Here is a 21,535-nt window from a genome sequence, read left to right as displayed (position 1 = left end):
AATAAATTAGTATTCATATTACGAGGTACACGATACTGGTTCAGAAGAAATGTAGCCCTTTGACACGAAGATTTGTGTGAATGGAGGAGCTCAAAGGCCCTAAATTTATTATTTGTCTTACATTTGCACTTTGGTGAAAGTTTCTTGAATGTCTTTCTAGTGTTGTCTCAGTTGTGTAAATGTAGGGAATAGTGATATGTAATTTACCTTGAAATCTTTTCTGAAAATTATTTTGAACCTCTTCTAGAATCAGATGATATTTATAGTAGTATATGTTCAATAATTTGGAGGTTGAATCAAGAGGATCTATTTAATGTAATTGTTTGAAGGAAACCAACTTTTAAAAAAATATTGTATAGTAAGTACTAATTGAAAAATTAATTCCAGAACATTACATTAAAATGAAACATTATTTTGACATAACTATCTTAGTGTGTTTGGTGGAAAAAACCTTTATTTAGTGAACAAGCCATGTTAATTCTTGCGTTTTCAAGATAAAGTAGTAACCATATTTCATTTTGTATTTGGCAATATTTAAGAGTCATATCCAGTTGCCATGGATTTAATCATATCTGACATTAAAAACTCTCCATTTAAAAAGTAAAGATGAGCCCTAACCAGTTTGGCTCAGTGGATGGAGCGTCGGCCTGTGGACTGAACGGTCCCGGGTTTGATTGCAGTCAGGGGCATGTACCTTGGTTGCAGGCAGATTCCCGGTAGGGGATGTGCAGGAGGCAGCTGATCAGTGTTTCTCTCTCATCGATGTTTCTGGCTCTCTCTCACTCTCCCTTCCTCTCTGTAAAAAATCAATAAATATATAAAAAAAAATTAAGATGAGAGAAAGGAATCTATTTTGTTCTCGTTGAGTTTCTTGTGAGTTCACTTTTGAGGGAGCCTGGAAGATCCGCATATGTGAATGGGCATTGTGGAGTAGAGTCATGGTAGAGCCTGAGTTCAGATTCCAACTCCCTATGTAGTAGGAAGCTTTCTGCCTATGGGCAACACATCTCTCCTCTTTCAGCTTCCTATCTGTAAAATGGAAGTCATTATGTGTATGTTACATGTCTGGGGGATGTTATATTTAAAGTTGTTGGCATATTTCTTAAACTCTGGTAGCTGTTATTATTAGATGTAAGAGATTGAGAAAAAAAAATGTGCTATGCATAAATGTTCGTTGGCTAACCTCTTTACCTTCTTTTATCCAGCCCTTCCCATCCTTTGCCCTCTGGCCTCTGTTAGTCTGTTCCCTGTATCCATGCCTCTGGTTTTATTTTGTTCATTAGATTCCACATATTAGTGAGACCATGTAGCATTTGTCTTTCTCTGAATGACTTATTTTGCTTAGCATAATCTCCAGGTTCACTCATGCTGTCACAATAGGTAAGAATTATTTCTTTTCTATAGCCATGTAGTATTCCATTGGGTAAATGTACCACAGCTTTTTTATTCACTCATCTACTGATGGGCACTTGGGCTGTTTCCAGATCTTAGCTATTATAAAAAACGCTGCTATGAACTTAGGGGTACATATATTCTTCCTGATTAGTGTTTTGGGATTCTTAGAATTATTCCCAGAAGTAGGATCACTGGGTCCATATCTTTTCTTAATTCAAAAGAAAGCTGCCATTAAAGCTGTTAGGAGGCTCCACCTACTTCTTACTCTGTCTTATTCTGCCATAAGTGGCATTAGAAAAGTGAGCCATGTGTTTTGGCAAGTGAATTGTCTGTACTGTATGAGTATAGAAGCATGGACAGTCTGAGATAGGTATAGTAAGAAGCTCTTATTTGACTGAATTGATTAGGTGTTGAGTTGTATGATAGGCATAATTCACTGTAGGCATAAATACAACTTCAATGAGGAACAAGCAAAGAAGCAAGTGAATTAGACAGAGTCCTGCTCTCAAAAGATCTGGTTTAGTAGCCAAAACCAGATATACAACATTTCAATTGCATTACTGGCAGTCTGTGGTCAACACCATAAAGAAAGTACAAAGAGCAAGTAATTCTAGTGATGGTGCTGATGAGAATGGGGAAATACCATTTGTGAGACAATCTTTGCATTGACCTTAATGAATAGGTAGATTTTTGACACCTGAGATGTAGAGGTGGAGTTCAATGCATGAATGATATTTGGGTTTAATAAATAGTTTAGTCTGTCTGTAAGTTAGACCATATTAAAGCAAGTTGTGGAAAATTATATGAAAAGGTTAACTGAATAGGTAGCTTTAACATGGGCCCTGAATACCAGTCTTGAATATGGACTTCGGTAGATGATGAAGACCCACTGATACTTTTTCTGATGAAGAGAAATATTTAACTAATTAGGGTACCAGGTTAGTTAATGTGCCAAGCAGTCTGGAGTAAGGAGGAGAGAGGCTGAGGCAGTAGACAGTTAAGTGGGTGCTATGATTACAAAAGAGGTAATGTGACCTAAACTGGAACTAGGGCAGTGGAAATGGAAAGAAAGAGGAGACATATCTGAGATTTAGATTATACTAATTTTAAGTGCCTACCATGGGTCTGGTAATGTGCTACCTACACACTTTATTGCATGGTATAAAGAATTGGAAACTGGTTTGGAGCAAGAAGGGAGAAAAAAAAAAGATTCTAAGTATTGACTAAGGTTTGTAGTCAGGTGGTGCTAATTATAGAAACCAAATGGTTGGGAAGAAGAGTGGCTTTGTCTACTCTAGCATGTGGTGGAAATGTAGAAGTGGAGCTCGGAGGATTGGAGGGGTTGGGTGAGTAGATTAGGCTGGGAGAACAGAATATGTCCGTCTGTGCATGTGAGTGTGTATGTGTACATATTTATGTATATTCTGACATATCAGTAGAACAAACATCAGAAAAACAAGCTTTCTACCCTGATTCTGCTATTAACTAGCTGCATATCCTGGGTTTTAGACATATACATATTTTCAATCTGTGGTTGGGAATTCAAGTATGCAGAGAGCTGATGTAAGTTATATCTGGATTTTCAATTGCAAGAGTAGTTGGCACTCCTAATCCCAAGTTGTTCAGTGATCAAATATATAATTTCTTTGGGACTCTCTTCATCTTACCACTTGTGAGGCATTGGCTGAATGATCTAATGGTCCCTCCCCCTTCTAAAATTTTATCTTTTGTGTTTTTCTGTAAAATCCTCAGTGTCAGATTAAATTAGTGTCATTGCCTTGTTGTGTCACAAGTGTATTAATATCAGTCAGTGCTATCTAAAGTCTTATCTTCTTCCCACTTGAATTGGGCACCAGTTTTTAACCAGCCTTCACTAATGTGTACTCACCTGGTACTCACTAGATACACTCAGCTAGTTGGAAACTTATTGTTTATAAATATAATTGTAACACATGTGTAAACTGGGTATGGTTTATTGATTTATTGATTTTTAGAGAGAGGATGGGGAGAGAGAGATATAAACATCTAAGTGAGAGATAAACGTCGATTGGTTGCCTTCCATATGTGCCTCTGCTGGGGATCAATCCCAAAACCAATATGGGGACGATGCTGCAACTCCCTGAGCTATCGATACATTGGCCAGGGCTAAACTGGATATATTTTAAATTTTCCTGTTGGGTTTACATATACCAGGAATTAAATCTAACAGGTGAATTTTAGCTTGGAACAAAGTAATTTAGATTAAGATAGTGTTGTTTTACTTTATTTTTTTCTTCCAATATCTAATGATATAACCATTTTATGTCTCAGGTTCACTAATGTATTTAAATGAAGCGACACTTCTCCATAATATCAAAGTTCGATACAGTAAAGACAGAATTTATGTAAGTATTTTACCTATTCTTAAGGTTTTGTTGGATAATTATGTTACATCATAGGATGTAAAGCTTGAAATTTTCTAATAGGAAATCGTATTTGATCTGAGCCTGTTGAATAGAATGAGTTCCATGAGGATAAGGATTGTTTTCTAATTTACTGCTATAACTCCAGGGCTTACAACATGAATGGTACAGAGTAAGCATGTGGTAGATATTTGTGGAATAAAATAATGAATTCAGAGCATCATCTAGTATCTTTTAGATTTAAAAATGTTTAATTTTTAAAAAACACTAATTATTTGGGGTTTTGATTTCTTATTTTATAGATCTGTTTAAAATTTAAAAAAAAATATATTTTAATGATTTTTTTACAGAGAGGAGAGTGAGAGGGATAGAGAGTTAGAAACATTGATGAGAGAAACATTGATTAGTTGCCTCCTGCACATTCCCTTCTGGGCTTGTGCCTACAACCAAGGTACATGCCCTTGACTGGAATCAAACCTGGGACTCTTCAGTCCACAGGCCGACGGTTTATCCACTGAGCTAAACCGGTTAGGGCCTGTTTAAAAATTTTAAAAGTATTTTTATTTCAGAGGGGGGGGGGGAGGGGGAGAGAGAGAGGAAAAGAGAGAGAGAGAGAGAGAGAGAGAGAGAGAGAGAGAGAGAGAGAGAGAGAGAGAGAGAGAGAGAGAAACATCAATGATGAGAGAATCATTGATCGGCTGCCTCCTGCACGCTCCACACTGGGGATCTAGTCTGCAACCCAGCCCTGACTGGGAATTGAACTGCTACCTCCTGGTTCATAGGTTGACACTCAACCATTGAGCCACACTGGTCAGACTAAATTTGTTTAATTAGTTCACTTTTCACATTGTTCTGCAAAGAATTTACAGCATCCTATAAAAAATGTATATTGAAATGAAAAGCTTGGATGACAAAAAATGTAATTTACACTTAAGGCAGTATCTGAGGAAATAATCAAGAACACTGAATGCTGCCCACACAGCCTAAATAGTTGTAGTATACCATTAAATCCTAATTAGATACCTACCTTAAAAATCTAGAATATTAATAAACAAAAGAGAATGCTTTTAATGTGAAGTGATTTGCACCAAATTATTCAGATTGATAGTGAACTAATATGTTTTAATTATAATTACTCATTGTGCACATTAAAGGTTTTATTCTAATATGACCTGGTTGTGGATTCCTTTGTTGGCTGGGGATAAATTACCCACTGTAGTTCTCCTGTTATAAAGATGGGACTCTTCATTATTTTTGAACGAAGAACACACATGGCTTCTTTGACTCCTCCTAGATCAAATGACAGTCTTAATCTTTTATAACACTATCAATTTGCCTAATTGTACTTACTTAATTCTGACTAAATTACCTTTAGTCTTTGCCATCTGTCCAAGTAGTGACAGCTGGGAAATAGAAATAATCTAGTCTTTCCCAAAGGAGTTTACTTGCGATCTTTCAGTTCTACATAGCACAGTTTTAAGCCTTCACTCTCCTTTATTTATTTATTTTTTTCAAATAAAGGGTATACTTAGATTAATATATGGCTATATTTCTTGAGTAGAAATATATTTAGAAGCAAAAGTCACTCAATCAGCAGACTGCTATTGAGCACCCGATGTGTGCTAAATGCTGCTTTAAATAGCAAAATTAATACAAACTTTTAAAATTTGTTTGTTAAAACAGTTTAACAAAAGTTAACCGAATATAACCAAGAAACATCATTTTTCACATAGAATTGACCACTTTTTTTTAAACTTATATTATTTGGTGGTGGTGGACCCATCTTACATATTTAAGCAAATTTTGATTAATGTCTCTTAAAGTTAGGAAACTTTTTTATAGCTTTACAGAATCATCATACTTATTAAAAATTGAGATATTTTGTTTTTATTTGGGATGTTTGTACTATAGCTTAATACCCATAGGATTCTGATTGGTCTTTTAATGCTTCCTGTGTTGCAGTGATACTATATATGACTATTAATAACTAAAGGTTTACATGCAACATTAATTGTATTTAAAAAATTAGTTGTCGTTTTTACACATTGAGTTTAGTTGGCTTACAAATTTTTGCTGGGTTGTATGGTTGATAAAAAATTGTCTGTTTGTAAAATTTAAGTTTTTATTTCTCATGTATAATGTTTATATCCCTCTGGAGAATTTTAGGTTTATTCCTAGCTTTTTGACCCTCTGTTCATAAAATATGTATGCAGGTGGGCAGATGACTTCTGTTAGGTAGTGGCTTTTGGCTTCATCAGCTCCTGTTTAGAGAAACAGTATTTCCAAAGTTAACCAAAGCCAAGAGTGGTAATTTTTCCTAGCCAATTATGCATTTTAGTTATAAAGCCATTAAAAATTAGCAACATATAAATATACTTATTATTACTCTAATATAAATAAGAGAAAGAAGTGGTTTGGAATAAGAGCTTAAATGTGATATTTTTATATTTCTCATCATCCAGAAGTATCTATTCTTTATTAGACTTGAGTTATAACAATAGCTAACTCACTTTAACATTTGCATTGGTTACTAAAATCTCTGTTATTTTCCTTTTGTCTTTCATAGAAATATAATTATCTGGAATTTATTTTTTATCCCACTCCAGGGAACATTTTTGGGAACACTCACTGAATTTGAGATTAGTAGTCTGAGAGTTCAGGGTTTCCGTATCATTTCCCTTCCACAACTAGAAGTCAAAAAGAGAAAAATACGGTCCTGCCTGTCCTAGTTTGACCAGTAAACCACAACTAATTGCTAAACCACAACTCTCTTTCTGCCTGCAGGGAATTTTATAAATCCTATTGGTGCATTTTTTTTTTGGCCTTTTAAAGCCACAGTTACGCTCCAAATTCAAAAATAGGCTTAAGTTGTTCATTAAACATTTAGCCTGGCAATATTTTAGGTAATGGTTAGCATATGTTGTTTTGCAAAATCTGGGACCAAGTGATCACCACAGAGCTAAATCAATTCTTGTCATTCAGTGATGGGAATAGGCCTAGAGGATCCTATGAGCTGTATTAAAATTTTCAGTAATTGGGTGAATAAAATACAGTCTATGTGAGGAATATTAATGAACAAAACTCAGGCTGTAGGAATCGAACTGGGAGAGTAGATTTCTTAAGAAGAGTTAACAGAAGAAGGCTGAGCTGGAGGCTTAGAGACTCAAGCTCTCTGTCTGTGATGACTTGGTAATGATACCATCAACCTGGAGAGCACGTGGGAGGAGAATGTATGCTTTGAGGCAAAACAAAGTCAAGAGAAATAATCTTGATTTTGGATGTGCTGAGTTTGAGATGAGTATGAGATGAGAAGAAACATTTACTACTGTTGAGCATTCGAGAAATGTAGGTCCTGTAGAGATCAGGGAATATGTAGGGGTAGAAATGCACATTTGGGAGTATAGCAAATTGAGGGTATTTTCTCCCCTATGAGCTTTGTTTAATTTTAAATGAAAATAGTAATTGGAAAATTTTGTATTTATGCTTTTCCTATTTAGACATATGTCGCCAACATTCTGATTGCAGTGAATCCCTACTTTGACATACCTAAAATATATTCTTCAGAAACAATAAAGTCTTATCAAGGAAAATCTCTTGGGACAATGCCACCTCATGTCTTTGCAATTGGTAAGTAATTTCAGTGCATCTTAGTTTTTATTTTTTCTTACATTGTATGAATGTACACAGTTTTTTAATGGATTAACAGAAGATATCATGAATTGAATATGTATTTCGGAGAGCCTGTATGCATTTTGAATATAGCCCCATTGTTAGGAGCACACATTTTACACAGGGTGGGGAAGAATACTTTATAACCAAACCATGGGGCAGTGGTATATCATTATCTTTGTTAAGGGCCTGTGTCCTCTTAAGTGTGTCCAGCCTTTAAAAGTAGGACACAATAAAAGCTGACCTCATGGTTCTTTGTGGCTCCTCAACACTTCAGTTTCAGTTTAGAAGTGTCCTCCTTTACAGCTTGGAGGCATAGGCCTCCTGCTCTTCCCCAGAACATCACTTGTGAGCATGTTGCTTGGGCTGGACCTGAGCTGTAAGCAGATGTCTGCCAGGCCCCACTTTACATCAGGGCTTTATAAAGTTGAAAGGACTAAAACTGGTGTATGCTTCCTATCTCTGGGGAATCGGTGTGGAAAGACACAGTGTCTGTCTTTGCCTTTCTCAGGCATTTTCTCATCATTTTCTCATAAAGCACTCCAGTTCTAAGGAACAGAGAGAGGGAATTTTTTGACCCATAGTTGGTAGCTGCAAGTACAGAGATGTTAGCTAACCCTTTGGATCCAAACATAACGAGCAGTTACTTAACTGATGATATATTTTGGTTCTGATTCTCAGTGCAGCTGTTTCTCTTTGGGCTTGCACTTCATGCCTGTGTTTTGGCATCACTTGGCCTCATGAACTTCCAGATTTGGCTGACTCGTGTGCTGTGTATAATTAGGAGACTGAATATGTCAGCCAAGTCCGGTGCAATGGCAGATTGACTTTTGATTCTAAGATGCTTTAAGGGGCATCGTTATGCTTTCTGTCAGCTACCAAAAATGGTGCAAAATCTTTAGAACCTCAATGTGAGCAAGTTCCTCGCTGGAGAGAAGTTACATGTTTAAAATGTATTGTAAATAACCTGGCTTTTATTTGTATTTGTTTACTGCTAAAGAATATTTATAATGATTCCACCAAAGTGGGTGGAACAGATTGCTGAAAAATTGGTCAAAAGGATGGGTATACTCTTGCATGTAGTTTGCATTTGGTCCTTAGAGTAAAAGTCACTAGTAAAAACCTGCTTCATTGGTAAGGATAGCAATATTTTAATTTGAGACCACTTTAACAAAATTAAATCATGCTCAATTTATATATGTCTATTCTTACATTTTGAGACACTTTATAGCATAAATAGTTGGAGTATAATGAAGATAGCTAAAAATTAACTAACACACACAATTGCAAATGTGAACAAATTAAAGCAGTTAATTCTGTCTGTTTTTGAAATGCTGATAAATTCTACAGGATGTTTAAATTGAGTAATAATATACAGAAAAAACACAGATTTATTTTGCAATTACGTATTTTTTCCTTCAGAAGAATTTTTGGTTGCCAAATTTTTCTCCAGATCTCGTAATTGATAGCTCATTAACATCTTATTTTTCTTTGAGGACTTCATTAGTTATTTATAGTGAGAATTTTTAATCTCTGCAGATCTTTTCTGATACTGGGAAGAACTGAGCTACAGATCATAATATGGAGACATTCTAGTACAAACATAAGAGTTGTTTATTTGGCTTTCACATTATTTAGCTGTCAGGATCATAAGCTGCCAGACCATTTAAAGTAAATACTTTAGAGATGTTTTGAATACTTCTGAATGCTTTTAAAAAATATGTTTTTATTGATTTCAGAAAGGAAGAAAGAGGGAGAGAGAGAAACTTCAATGATGAGAGAGAATCATTGATTGGCTACCTTCTCCATGCACCCCACTAGGATTGAGCCCACAACCCGGGCATGTGCCCTTGATCAGAATCGAACCTGGGATCTTTTAATTCACAGGCTGACACTCTATCTACTGAGCAAACCAGCTGGGGCTGAATGCTTTATTTAATTATAAGCACACATTTATAATTTCTTTAGGAGCAATTTCTCTTGGATAGTAAATGAATTTTCTGTCATTCAATAAGTCTGAATTTGATGCATTGTTTATCATTATGTGCTATTTTGACTCCAGCTGATAAGGCTTTTCGCGACATGAAGGTGCTTAAGATGAGTCAGTCTATCATTGTATCTGGAGAATCTGGAGCTGGCAAAACGGAAAATACAAAATTTGTTCTAAGGTGAGAAATATTGAGCTAACGTAGAATAAGATTTTAACAGGTAGGTTTCTTTTATTGTGATAAAAATGTATAGCCAAATTTGCCATCTCAACCATTTCTAAGTATACAGTTCAATAATATTCAATATATTCACAACGTTTTTCAGACACTTTCCAGAACTTTTTATTTTGCAACACTGAAACTCTGTATCCATTACACAATTCCCCATTTTCCTCTAGCCCAGCCCTTGGCAACCATCCTTATATTTTCTGCTTCTGTAATTTTGACTACTCTAGATACCTCTCATATAAATAAATCATACTGTTTGTCTTTCTGTGACTGGCTTTTTCCACTTAATGTAATGTCCTCAAGGTTCATTTATGTTGTAACATATGTCAGAATTTCCTTCCTTAGGAAGGCTGAATAATATTCCATTGTATGTATATTTTACATTTTGTTTACCCAGTCATTTATCAGTGCACTTGATTGCTTCCATCTCTTGGCTACTGTGAATAGTGGTGCGATGAATATATTATGAATGAAGAGATACAAGTATCTCTTTGAGATTGATTTGAACAGGTTGAATTTGAATTTCTGTGCATGTTTTATGTCAGTTTAAAATGGTGGGCTGTATCCCTTTTATTATAATTTATAATTATTATGTTTTTAATTTTATTGAGGTGACATTAGTCAAATGAACATATAGGTTACATGTGTAGAGTATTTATTTACAAAATCTGTATTTAGAACCATGTGCCCACCACTCAAAGTCAAATCTTCTCCTGTCACCTCATTTTAGGACCCATTCCTTCCCTCACCCCTTCCCTCTGGCAACCACCACACTACTGTTTGTGTTCATAAGTTTCAGTTTTATATTCCACATATGAATTAAATCATATAGTTCTTAGCTTTTTCTGTTTGACTTATTGCACTTTGCATAATGTTCTCAAGGTCTATCCATGTTGTTGTAAATGACGCTATTTCAAGCAGACACCTTATGTGGAAGCTAAGCTCTGTAGATCGAAAGTTATTTCTGACGTTATTCTTTTGAGGAAACTGGAGAAGACCAGTGCTGGTTAGGCAAAGGGAAATCTACAAATATTCCTTCAAAACCCAATCTTTACACTTTGTTCTCAATATTCCCCTGCAATTAGTGTAGTTGAAACCCTTTTTTTTTTTTTTACATTAACTTATGATGACTGGCATTATTTCTGCTTCTCCACAACCTTCCTTTCAGTGTGTTCCCTGTGCTGCCATAAAATTAAACTCTACATTTTGTTTAAAATAATAGCATTTTAAATACGGAAGGAACAGTAGTACTCATTTTGGTTTAATTCTTTCAAGTTACATACTCAGGGATGTTAGGTCTAGTGTTAAAGCTACTGCTAGGTCCAAGGAATGCATTCTAAATTCTCACCAGGGTTGTTCTCATATATTATAGTTCTTAGTTGATTGCTGCATGGTAGATCCATTTTCAAATTTTGCTATATTTTAATGCAAATGTATATGCTATTTAGAGTTCCTTATATGAAACCAATTTGAGTTTGTTATTGCCTGTTAGGCACATGCAATTCTTGTTAAATGAATGCTTTCTAATACTCTTGGGATTCTAAGTGGTTCAGTTTCTTTTTCTCTTGTATGTATAGTCATATAGTAAGTCTGTGGTTAATATACACCTTTGAAAATGAACAAGTAAGAAACTGTAAAATTATGGTGTGAACTTATAAGTCAGAGGTTACTCTGTTTTGAAATGTGCCAGGCAAGTAGTTGTTCCGTCATGTTTTATCTTGCACTGTAACAACATGAAGAGTGGTAATTTCCTAGTGGTTCGGTGGCAGATTACTGTATTTTATCTAGCCAGAGAGATTGAATTAATAGGTTTTTACTAAAGACTTTGTAAACAAATGCAGAAATGAATATTCCTGTGTGAAACATATGGCATATTTAAAACCAAATGGTTAAAATCAGAATATTCCCCAAGACAGTTTTTAAAAAATAATGCTGATTTAGATATTAAAGGCAATCCAGATAGGTTTAAATGCTTAAAGAGCTATAACAGAATAATTGCATTTAAACATAAATTTTTTATTTTAGATAACCAGTTACAATGAAGATCCAGGTTTAAATTTTACATGTATTAAACAATATTACAATTGTAATGTTAAAATTATAATTTATTGTCATCTAAATTTTTATGTTGTATTTTAAACAGATATCTGACTGAATCCTATGGAACAGGTCAAGATATTGATGATCGAATTGTCGAAGGTATTTGTTAATTTTAAAAATTATTATTTTATGTTGTTAGATATGTATGCGAGAATCCTCTCTTAAGTGGTCTGGCATGTTCTCCCAGAGACCCAAGGTTCTCCCTTCAACAAATCTTTGCTCAGATACCATGTTCTCATTTACTTCATCTCTGTTGTCACTCCTTCCCCTCCACCAATGTAAATGCTAAGATGGCGGGAGTGTTTATATATTCCAAACTTCTGGTGTAGTGCCTGATACATAGCATATCAATGATCCATAAATAGCAGTGGATGAATGAAAGAAATACAGGAAACATCTTGTGGGTGAATGGAAGAAATACAGGAAGCTCTGGAGCCTCCTGTTTTTTACTTTGTTTTTGTTTTGTTTTTGTAAAATAGGAGAGAGCAAGAAGGTTATTTGGAATTGAGGTGCTTTTGGGGAAGATCATTTTAACAGAAGAGTACAATTAGAAGGCAAGGCTCTGTAAATTGGTTCACATTTCTTGATCTAAGTTTTTTTTACGTACAATTCTCACTGTGGTATTGTGACACAAGTATGAGGATCTCATAAGTAATGCTATATTCACTGTAAGGTACCTACTATTTTAGTGAGGGAATTACCCTTTAAAATTAAATAAATAAATAAAAAACAAGTAATGGGTTAATTCAATAAACTACTAATTAGTATTCTGATTTGCTTACTTGAGGTGCACACTTGCTTGAGAATTGAACACAAGGCTGGTTTCATCCACGATGTATTGTACAACATGTAGTGCTCTAGAGTTGAGAAAAGTTGGGAAGTATTATTCCAAATATTTCTACAGTCCTTTATGAGAGGATAGCGCATGTTAACTGGCAGGACACAGAAATCTTTTGGTGCCATTTTAATTGACATTTGGAATGAGTGTATCATTAACAGCATTAATACAATTTTCTGATGGAGAGGCCCTTATCCTACTTTTGGATATTTTATTACTATATTAAATCTTTCAGTAAAAACTGGTGGTTGAGTCTGAAAAGGAGTTGGGGAGACCTATAATTAAGTCCCTTTTTTGTCAGTAGCCAGTCATCTGGCCTTCCACAAGTCAGTTGACCATGTTGGGCATTCATTTTTTGCCCACCTGAAAGGTGAGGTATATGTGATAACATTGCTTTTAGTTTTACATGCTTGCTTGCTTATTTTTCTAAGTGAAAAAATTGGGGACTGATCTTTAAAAGGGTTTTTAGAGACTAGTTAAGCTTTTTTAACTAGTGTATATAATAAGAGAAATGGACTTTAAAAATTTCATTAAAAATTCTCTATCGATAGACATTGTGAAGCACTTTATGAGGTGGTGGAGGGAGAATATGTGACTAAAATTGACACTAGTCTGGTATGTTCACAGTTGACACTCTTGTGAGTACAAGAATAGGCTCTGGTAGCCTTATAGATGTGATATGTCTATAAAATAAAAACAAATTTTACAGTTATTTATTGAGATTTACAAACTATTGTTCTGAGAACCTTGTGTAGGTAATTCTATAAAGTAGTTCATTAGTTTTGTTGGATGTGCATGTAAAAATGTTAAATCTGGAGGTTTTATTAATATACTAGAGGCCTGCTGCACTTAAATTTGTGCAAGAGTAGGCCTTCCTTCCACCAGCTGCCGGCACTGGCTTCCTTCTAGCACCTGGGACCCAGGTTGCTTCCTTCCTCTGGCCACCAGTAGGCACTCGGGATCTGGGCTGATTTCCTTCCAGCCTCAGCTTTGTCAGGAAGGACGTCCGGAATGACGCCCAGAAGACACCCAGTCTAATTAGCATATTACCCTTTTATTATTATAGATAAAATATTTTAGACAAGTAAGTCAACTAATAATTTGTTGCCTGTATTTTGTCACAAAAGGTTTGTTACTTTTGATATTATTATCACTACTCTAGTAGGACTGATGTACTTATGAAAATCTTAACATTTGTAGGGAATAATTGAAAAACTTGAATTATAAATTTTATTATATTTAGTGACTTTTAAAAAATTCAGTCTTTCTCATAACACATTTATTTTTAAATATATTTTGACTAATTTTCGCATCTCTTACACATTAATAAGGCCTGAGTAGAGAATAGTCAGTAATATTTGTAGGAATTGGCATTACATGTTAATTTTAATGTAATATTCTTGAGAACATTTTTAGCTATATTTTGTAAATTTCCTTTTTGCTGTTTTTTGATGGAATATTTTCATTTCTACTTTAATAGCTAACCCACTCTTGGAAGCCTTTGGAAATGCAAAGACTGTTCGCAACAATAATAGCAGTCGATTTGGAAAATTTGTAGAAATACATTTCAATGAAAAGGTGAGAGTGAGTTTGGGGATGATATGTTTGGGGGTTGTTTTTGAAAAAATACAAGGGTCTTAATAGAATTGGTACTGTACTTGAACTTGTGGTAAATTTGTTTAAGTGTCTATTACCGTACTTTAAATAGATGGGATAATATATATGTTCACACTATGACCTCTATAAACACCTGAAGCTTACATTTAGTTACCTTGTTTTACCCCTTTTTTGATAAACATTACCACCTTTTTGATAGATATTTATTAGGAAAGATAAATACTTTAACATTTATTGGTTATACTTGACATGCAAAAAATGTGTCTTCTTTCTGTTTTGTTTTTTAGAGTTCAGTTGTTGGGGGATTTGTTTCCCATTATCTTCTAGAGAAATCTAGGATCTGTGTTCAAGGCAAAGAGGAGAGGAATTACCATATCTTTTATAGGTTGTGTGCTGGTGCTTCTGAAGATATTAGGGAAAAACTTCATTTGAGCTCCCCAGATAATTTTCGGGTAAGTTGGATGAAAAAATTTCATTCAAGACTTGCAAATTGAATTGTCTTTGACTGTAAAACTTATTTTAGTGGACTTTGATAGTTTTGAGTAACTTCCATTAAATTTTGATAGCTTTATGTAACATGACATAATTTCTGTACTAAGTAGATTTCTATTAGACTTACCGTTGCCTTTATAATCTAACACCTTATGAGGAATTATATAATGGAGAGGTAAAAGGGTAGTTGTTAATAACCATATCAATGTAAGCTGAATAAGAAATTTGTACTAGTTCTGTAATGTTAGCTTTAAAGTTACCTTTGACTTTTTGTAAAAAAAAAAAATAATAATTGACCACTGAATTAATATTAATAAAGGACTCATGATTATTTTCCTTAATTCAGTTAAACAACAAATATTTTTGCTTGCCCAGTGGGTGCCAGACATTGTGCCAAGGTTATAAAGATAAATGAAACAGTTTCTGCTTCTGAGCAACCTAGGGTCTGGACACACACATACACACACACACACACACACACACACACACACACTGACTGATGTATTTGAAATGATAAATAGATATGCATAGGATGCTGGGGTTTTAGGAAAAGCTTACTGGAACGAATGAATCCTGCAGGATTTGCAAGGATTGACTACAGAAGGAAAGATGCAAAGGTTATTGCTGATAAATGCAAAAAGATGAACCAAGAAAAGCAGGAAATGGTAAGGCAGGAAATGGTAGGAGGTGATGCTTGAGAGTTTGAACTTCTGTAGTTAATAAGGAGCTATTTAAGGGCTTTAAGTAGAAAATTGGATGTCAGATTTATACTTTCTACTGGCTTTAATATGGAGTTGGCTTTTAGGGAATAGAGGATGAGATGGATTAAAATAACAGCCAAGGAAGGATAAATTGTTTGGGAATCTGTGGCTACTGGTTGAAGTAAGAATTACTTGGTGTCTGAATTTGTTTTATGGAGGGCAGGGTTACAGAGTAGTGGACATACAAAATATTATGAGGTAATATTGATAGGACTTGGAGGCTGATTATGGTAGGAAGAAGAAAGAGTCTGATTAGGAACATTAAGAAATTTGATTAAGAAAACTGAGTGGATATAAATACCTTAATAAGGTCGATGAAAGATTTAGCATATAGGATGAGTTCAATTTGGAATCTATAGATCATCTGAGCAGTGATGTTCAGAAGATCAGTGTCAGTGCTGGGGTGACAGGTTTGGGAGATGGAACTCTGGTGGAAGTTAGAACCATGACAGTGAATAGATGAGATTGTCCAGAGTGATTGGATAATGTAGAAAAGCAGAGGACGAGCAGATAAAGAGTTGCCCAAGAAAGGAAGCTCAAGTAGAGTTGTGAGGGAAGTACAGGGAAAATTGTGAGTGCCAGGAATCGCAAGACAATTGAGTTTCAGGAAGTGGTGACTAGGAATGGCTAGCATAATTTATAAATTTTCAGCTAGAAAATAGTGTCGCTATATCTGCAGAGTATCATGCTAAGTGAAATAAGTCAGAAAAATATACAGATCACATGATCTCACTCATATGTGGGACTAAGTAACAGAATAAACTGATCCAGAGACATGGAACAGAGTGCAAAATCTCAGAGGAAAGATGGGGGAGGGTGGGTGGATGGATGTAACCAATCAAAGACCTTTATGCATATATGCATAACCCATGGACATAGACAATAGGGTGGTGAAGGTCTGGGGCGGGGGAGAGAGGCAGAGGTGGGCTGGAGAGGGTCAAAGGGGGACATATGTAATACTTTCAACAATAAAGAATTCTTTAAGAAAAACAACAATAAGAAAATAGTGTCCTTGTGAGGGAGATATGGGAGTCTTGGGAAGGGGGTTAGAAATGTAATGTGTATAAAATTTTCCAGGTAATTTTGATAGTCCTCTTAGGACAGGAATCTTCCATTTGAAAATCATGCCAAATATATATATCAGTGTATGTGTGTGTGCATGTGTATTTATCATAGCTTCTCTTTATTTAATTAGTGTCTTTTAATGTGTACTTGGAAAATTTAAAACTTAATTGTTTCCAAATGCTTTATAACTACATCTATTTGTATGCCTTTAAAATGTTCAGCCTTCTCTAGAACTCACCAAATTAATTGGAATTTGCAATTAGTTGACCACATTATCTTCATGAAAGTAGAAGAGGCATTTCTATACAATGACTTATAGAGAAGGAATATAAATTACTGTGAATCATATGAAATGTAAAAATCATGAAGTGTCTCTGTCCTCAATGAGTTAACGATAAAGTAATGTGACTGCTCTTGTCTTACTCTAGCAGTTCTGCTTGGAGGCTGTGAGCACACATAGTTTTTGCATGTCCTAGAACGTACTGATTTTCCTGGCACAATGGCAGGCATCCTAAGAGGGCAGCTACTGAAGTTCTTTATCAGGTCAGAGAGCTTCCTGCCTCTGTAGTGTGACCTGGAAGGCATGATTTCCTCTTTCACCAGCGAGTCCTTTGGTGTTGGGAGACTAGAGGAACAGCATTGCCTTTCCCCCAAATACATCTGCAAAGATCCTTAAGCACATATAAAGCTTTGATTGAATGCAGGTGGATTGCAAGAATAGTTACAACTTTCTATTTACAGAAAACTTGGAAGACACAAGTATATTTCCTAGTTTGTAATATTAAGTTCATCTGTCCAATAGCCAAGTAATTGATAAAAACATTTCTTGCTACCAAAGAAAACATTTGTTTGGGCTGTATGTTTAAGCTACTGTTATCTTACTAAATATTCCCCCTCCTTTCTCTTTTATTTTCTCCTCAAAGTTTCTAAAGTAGAAAACAAACTTATTAACAACATTTTCCGTTTTTTTTTTTTACCAGTTTTAGTATTTCATTATAATGGAGGGGGAAAGATAGATGGATGCACTGATCACCTAAAATATTAATTTATTTAAAAATATACTATAATATCCCCCCTTGGTATCTATATAATGTGGTATTTTAAATCTTGGAATACATGCCAATGGAATCACAGTGACCTAATTTAAGAGGCGTTGAGCTGTTTTTTTTTTTTTTTTTTTTTTAAATTTGTCATTTTGCTCCAAAATGTGCACTTCCTTCCTGCCCCTACCTCCACTCCCTTAAAGGTGGGTAATAGATTCTCTTTGAGACCAATGTAATATTATTTTCTTCCAACTATTACCCTTGTTTTATGTTTTAAAAGCACATAGCCTTTAAAAGGTTTCTGGGCAACAAAGAAAATCCTTGAGATAAAAGCTGAAACTGTTATTTGAATATGAAGGTTATTATAGCAAGTAGTATAATTTATGTGTAGTCAGTGTTAACTGTTGGTAAATGTGAAAGGCACGTTTTAAAGAACTAGTTCTAAAAATAAAAAATTAAGAAATTCCAAGATAATATTTGTTAATTATTTACCTGAAATATTTAACCACACTGTGTGGGTCTTAAATTGTTTGAGACTCTTTTACACATTTAGTAAGAAGGTGATTTTCATTATTATCTGTAGTAGGTATGAAGATTTGACACTGTGAATATTTTAAATTGCTGCCCTTTAAATATAGAAAAGCTTTATGGTATTGATTTTCGTGTTAATCGTAAAATGTAATGTACTGTGAGGAATTGGGATTTTCAATATCCCTGGTTTGATTAGTAGGAGTAAAATGCTTTTATAGAAGTACTGATTTTCCGTGAGAGGTTAGGTTTAGAGATTCTTTATGGTTACCGCTACTTGATAAGTTGTGTTGTCTCCTGAACTATTTTCCTGAGGATCATACTTGTTAATTATATTTTATATTTCTTTGTTATAGTATTTAAACCGAGGCTGCACTAGATACTTTGCTAACAAGGAAACTGACAAGCAAATTTTGCAGAACAGAAAAAGTCCTGAGGTATAGTACACTTTAAAAAAAAATTAAAATCTTTAATACCCCCCAAATTGTGCTAAAATATGTATTTTTTAAATTGTGCAAAATATGTATTTTGGAGCCCACATAAGATTTCTTTTAGGCTTGTACTTTTGAAAAGTAAATACTCATCCAAGCCTCTCTAGAGGGTATGTAGTACTTGATCCTATGCCGGTATCTGCAGAGCTTCAGGTTCTGGCTCCTGCACTGCTCTCCTCTTGTTCTGTTTTTGCAGCAAGACGATGTTGAATTGCCTAAGAATTATCCTTTGTTAATATTTTTGAAACTTGCTCTCATATTACCCACTTGAGATTAAGTATAAAATATATCTTTTATAATTGCCTACTTCAAGGCAGAAATAAGCTTTGTGGTAGACATTATTGTGAATTAGTGCTTATATATTATTGTATTTCTCTTTAAAACATTATTGTTTATAGAGATATATAATTTCTGTAATATGTTATAAAAATTTTTGTATATAGGCTTTAATTATTACATTTCTAAAAGTAAGTATTTATAATTATACCATTAAGTATTATTTAAAGAACATTAAATCCTTAATCTAAAAATTTATTATAACACTTATACATTTTAATATGTATGTATGTAATAAGTGGTATTAATCTGTATCTACTCAATGAGTTTAAATTGTAAAATACAAAGTCAGGATTAATTGTAAGGACTAGTCATATTGTCTTTATTAACTTTATTGAGATATTTATATTGAGCACTTAATTGAACATGGTTTTTATTGTACTCAGTTTTTAATGCTTCTGCATTTGAGAGTCAGATGCTTTTGACACCTTTCAAAATGAGTGAGATGAATTATGTCTTTATTATATTCATGGAAAAGAACAGAAAGCAATGAAAATTCTCAGTATTTTGAATTCTAAGCAATTAATTTTTAAGTTGACATTTTAGCTATCATTTTAGACCCAGATGTCTGAACGACGTATATAAATTTTAGTTTGTTACATCCATGGTTGGAACTTTAAGAAGTAACATTAATGTTTATTATGATACTAGAGACCCGGTGCATGAAATTCGTGCATGGGGGGTGTGTCCCTCAGCCTGGCCTGCACCCTCTCCAATCTGATAAACCAGCAGTCAGACATCCCTCTCGCAGTTTGGGACCGCTGGCTCCTAACTGCTTACCTGCCTGATAGCCCTTAACCACTCTGCCTGTTTGCCTGATTGCCCCTAACTGCCCTCCCCTGCCGACATGGGCACCCCTAACTGCCCTCCCCTGCTGGCCTGGGAACCCTAACTGCTCTCCCCTGCTGGCCTGGATGCCCCTAACTGCTCTCCCCTGCCAGCCTAATCCTCCTAACTGCTCTCCCCTGATGGCCTGATTGCCCCTAACCGCCTCTTCCTCGGCCCCGCCATCTTGGCTTTGTCCAGAAGGACGTTTGGCATGTTGTCCGGAAGATATCTGGTCTAATTAGCATATTACCCTTTTATTAGTATAGATCCTACTTTATCATGATAATCTATGTGTTAATAAGGCATCATAAAAATATAGAAATTATATTCTTTTTACTAAGATAATGGAGACATTTCCTTTAGCATGGAGTAATCTGAGTAGAGAGGAAAGAAAATTGGATTTTACTCTTTAAAGAGTAACATGGTACTCTCCTATGAAGAAAATGTACTCTTTCTGATTCTAATGTCAGCAAACTTTGTTAGGAATCGTATTTATATTATTGTTTATAGAGATATGTAATTGAACAATGAATTAATATGTTTAAATTACTTTTTATGTCTTCTTTATCAGGAGGATGAGGTGATCATTTTGACTAATTAGAATACTTTGCCTAGTTCCATTTGAGTGTCTTTAAGCTGTGTGCAATTTTTAGGTGAATGCAGTATTTTTAGTCTTTCATAATTGCATCGTATTCATTAACATTTGATTAAGAACAGTTCTTAAATGATGTAACCATTCAATTGCAAGACTAAAAATTCTGCGTGATCTATGTTTTCTGTTAACTTTGGCTGCCTGCGATGGTTTCCTTTACTGCTTTTAAAAATAAAATAAAATTTTTTTATCTAGACATTTTCCAGAAATTTTACACAAACATAATTAAGCATTTTAAAGAATTTTGTGGAAGGCAATCAACTTTAGCTGAGAAGCGGTGGGCAACCGGAGGAGAAGAAACATGTCCCAGAGGCATCTTTAATGGCCAATTAATTCTCATGCTGTTACCTAATGTTTAATTTCACTTATTGATTCTCAAGTTCTGGAAAATTTCTAGTCCAACCTTTCTATGCCCAGTAACTTTTGTTTTTCTCCTTTTAGTTTTTGCAGGCCTGATTTTTCCTTCCTTTTCCTGAGTTGGTTATAAGTTCTAACAAATGAATGTTTTACATGCATGTTTGTTTGTTTTGAGGAGAGAAAGAAAATTTTCTCTTCATTTTTTTTCTAAAATGTTTTCAGTCATTGCATAAGTTCTTAGAGTAAGCATAATGCTTACTAATACATTTTATCTCATTTATATTTATACAGAAAGGTTTAAAAAGCCATTCTCAGGCCATGAAAACTTATTAGCCTGCCCGCTATTTACTACTGTTGAATATTAGTACAGTTGATGGCAGTTAACCTAAAGGGGTATAATGCTAAGTGACAGATTAAAACTTTTTTTTTTTTTTTTTTTTTTTACAATTTTTTTGCCTTTGTTCATTTTGACCTATGGTTCATGTTGATTCATTTCAACCACTAATCTTCCATTCTTTTTTACTAAATTTCTATTTTTATCTAATACCCTAGCATTATATGCTTTAGAGTTATATGGTAATTAAATTGGAAAACAATCTGTTTTTTAATATTTTTAAATTGATTTTAGAGAGGAAAGGAGAGGAAGAGAGAGAGAGAGCAACATCAATGATGAGAGATAATCATTGATTGGCTGCCTCCTGCATGCCCTTGACTGGAATAGAACCTTGGACCTTTCAGTCCACAG

General features: G+C 34.6%; 1 protein-coding gene across 14 annotated transcripts in view; it reads left to right on the top strand.

Annotated features, from left to right (window-relative positions):
• MYO6 (myosin VI) overlaps positions 1–21,535 on the top strand; it is a 135,067-nt gene that overhangs the window by 61,024 nt on the left and 52,508 nt on the right. For 13 of the 14 annotated variants that reach the window (XR_006740057.1, XM_045573043.1, XM_045573044.1 and 10 more), the window contains 7 exons: positions 3,706–3,779; positions 7,295–7,424; positions 9,529–9,634; positions 11,826–11,881; positions 14,101–14,198; positions 14,525–14,689; positions 18,483–18,563. Coding sequence is in view for 13 of the 14 variants with exons in the window: in XM_045573043.1 (XP_045428999.1) it covers positions 3,706–3,779; positions 7,295–7,424; positions 9,529–9,634; positions 11,826–11,881; positions 14,101–14,198; positions 14,525–14,689; positions 18,483–18,563 (710 nt within the window). In the remaining variant the exon portion in view is untranslated. The remainder of the gene's footprint in view (positions 1–3,705; positions 3,780–7,294; positions 7,425–9,528; positions 9,635–11,825; positions 11,882–14,100; positions 14,199–14,524; positions 14,690–18,482; positions 18,564–21,535) is intronic. The other variant, XM_045573052.1, reaches the window with a different exon arrangement.

The sequence above is a fragment of the Pipistrellus kuhlii genome, unplaced genomic scaffold (genome assembly GCF_014108245.1).
Source record: "Pipistrellus kuhlii isolate mPipKuh1 unplaced genomic scaffold, mPipKuh1.p scaffold_m20_p_5, whole genome shotgun sequence".
NCBI classification, from domain to species: Eukaryota; Metazoa; Chordata; class Mammalia; order Chiroptera; family Vespertilionidae; genus Pipistrellus; species Pipistrellus kuhlii.
Note: the sequence above shows the minus strand (reverse complement) of the source record. Positions and strands in the feature narration are given on the sequence as shown.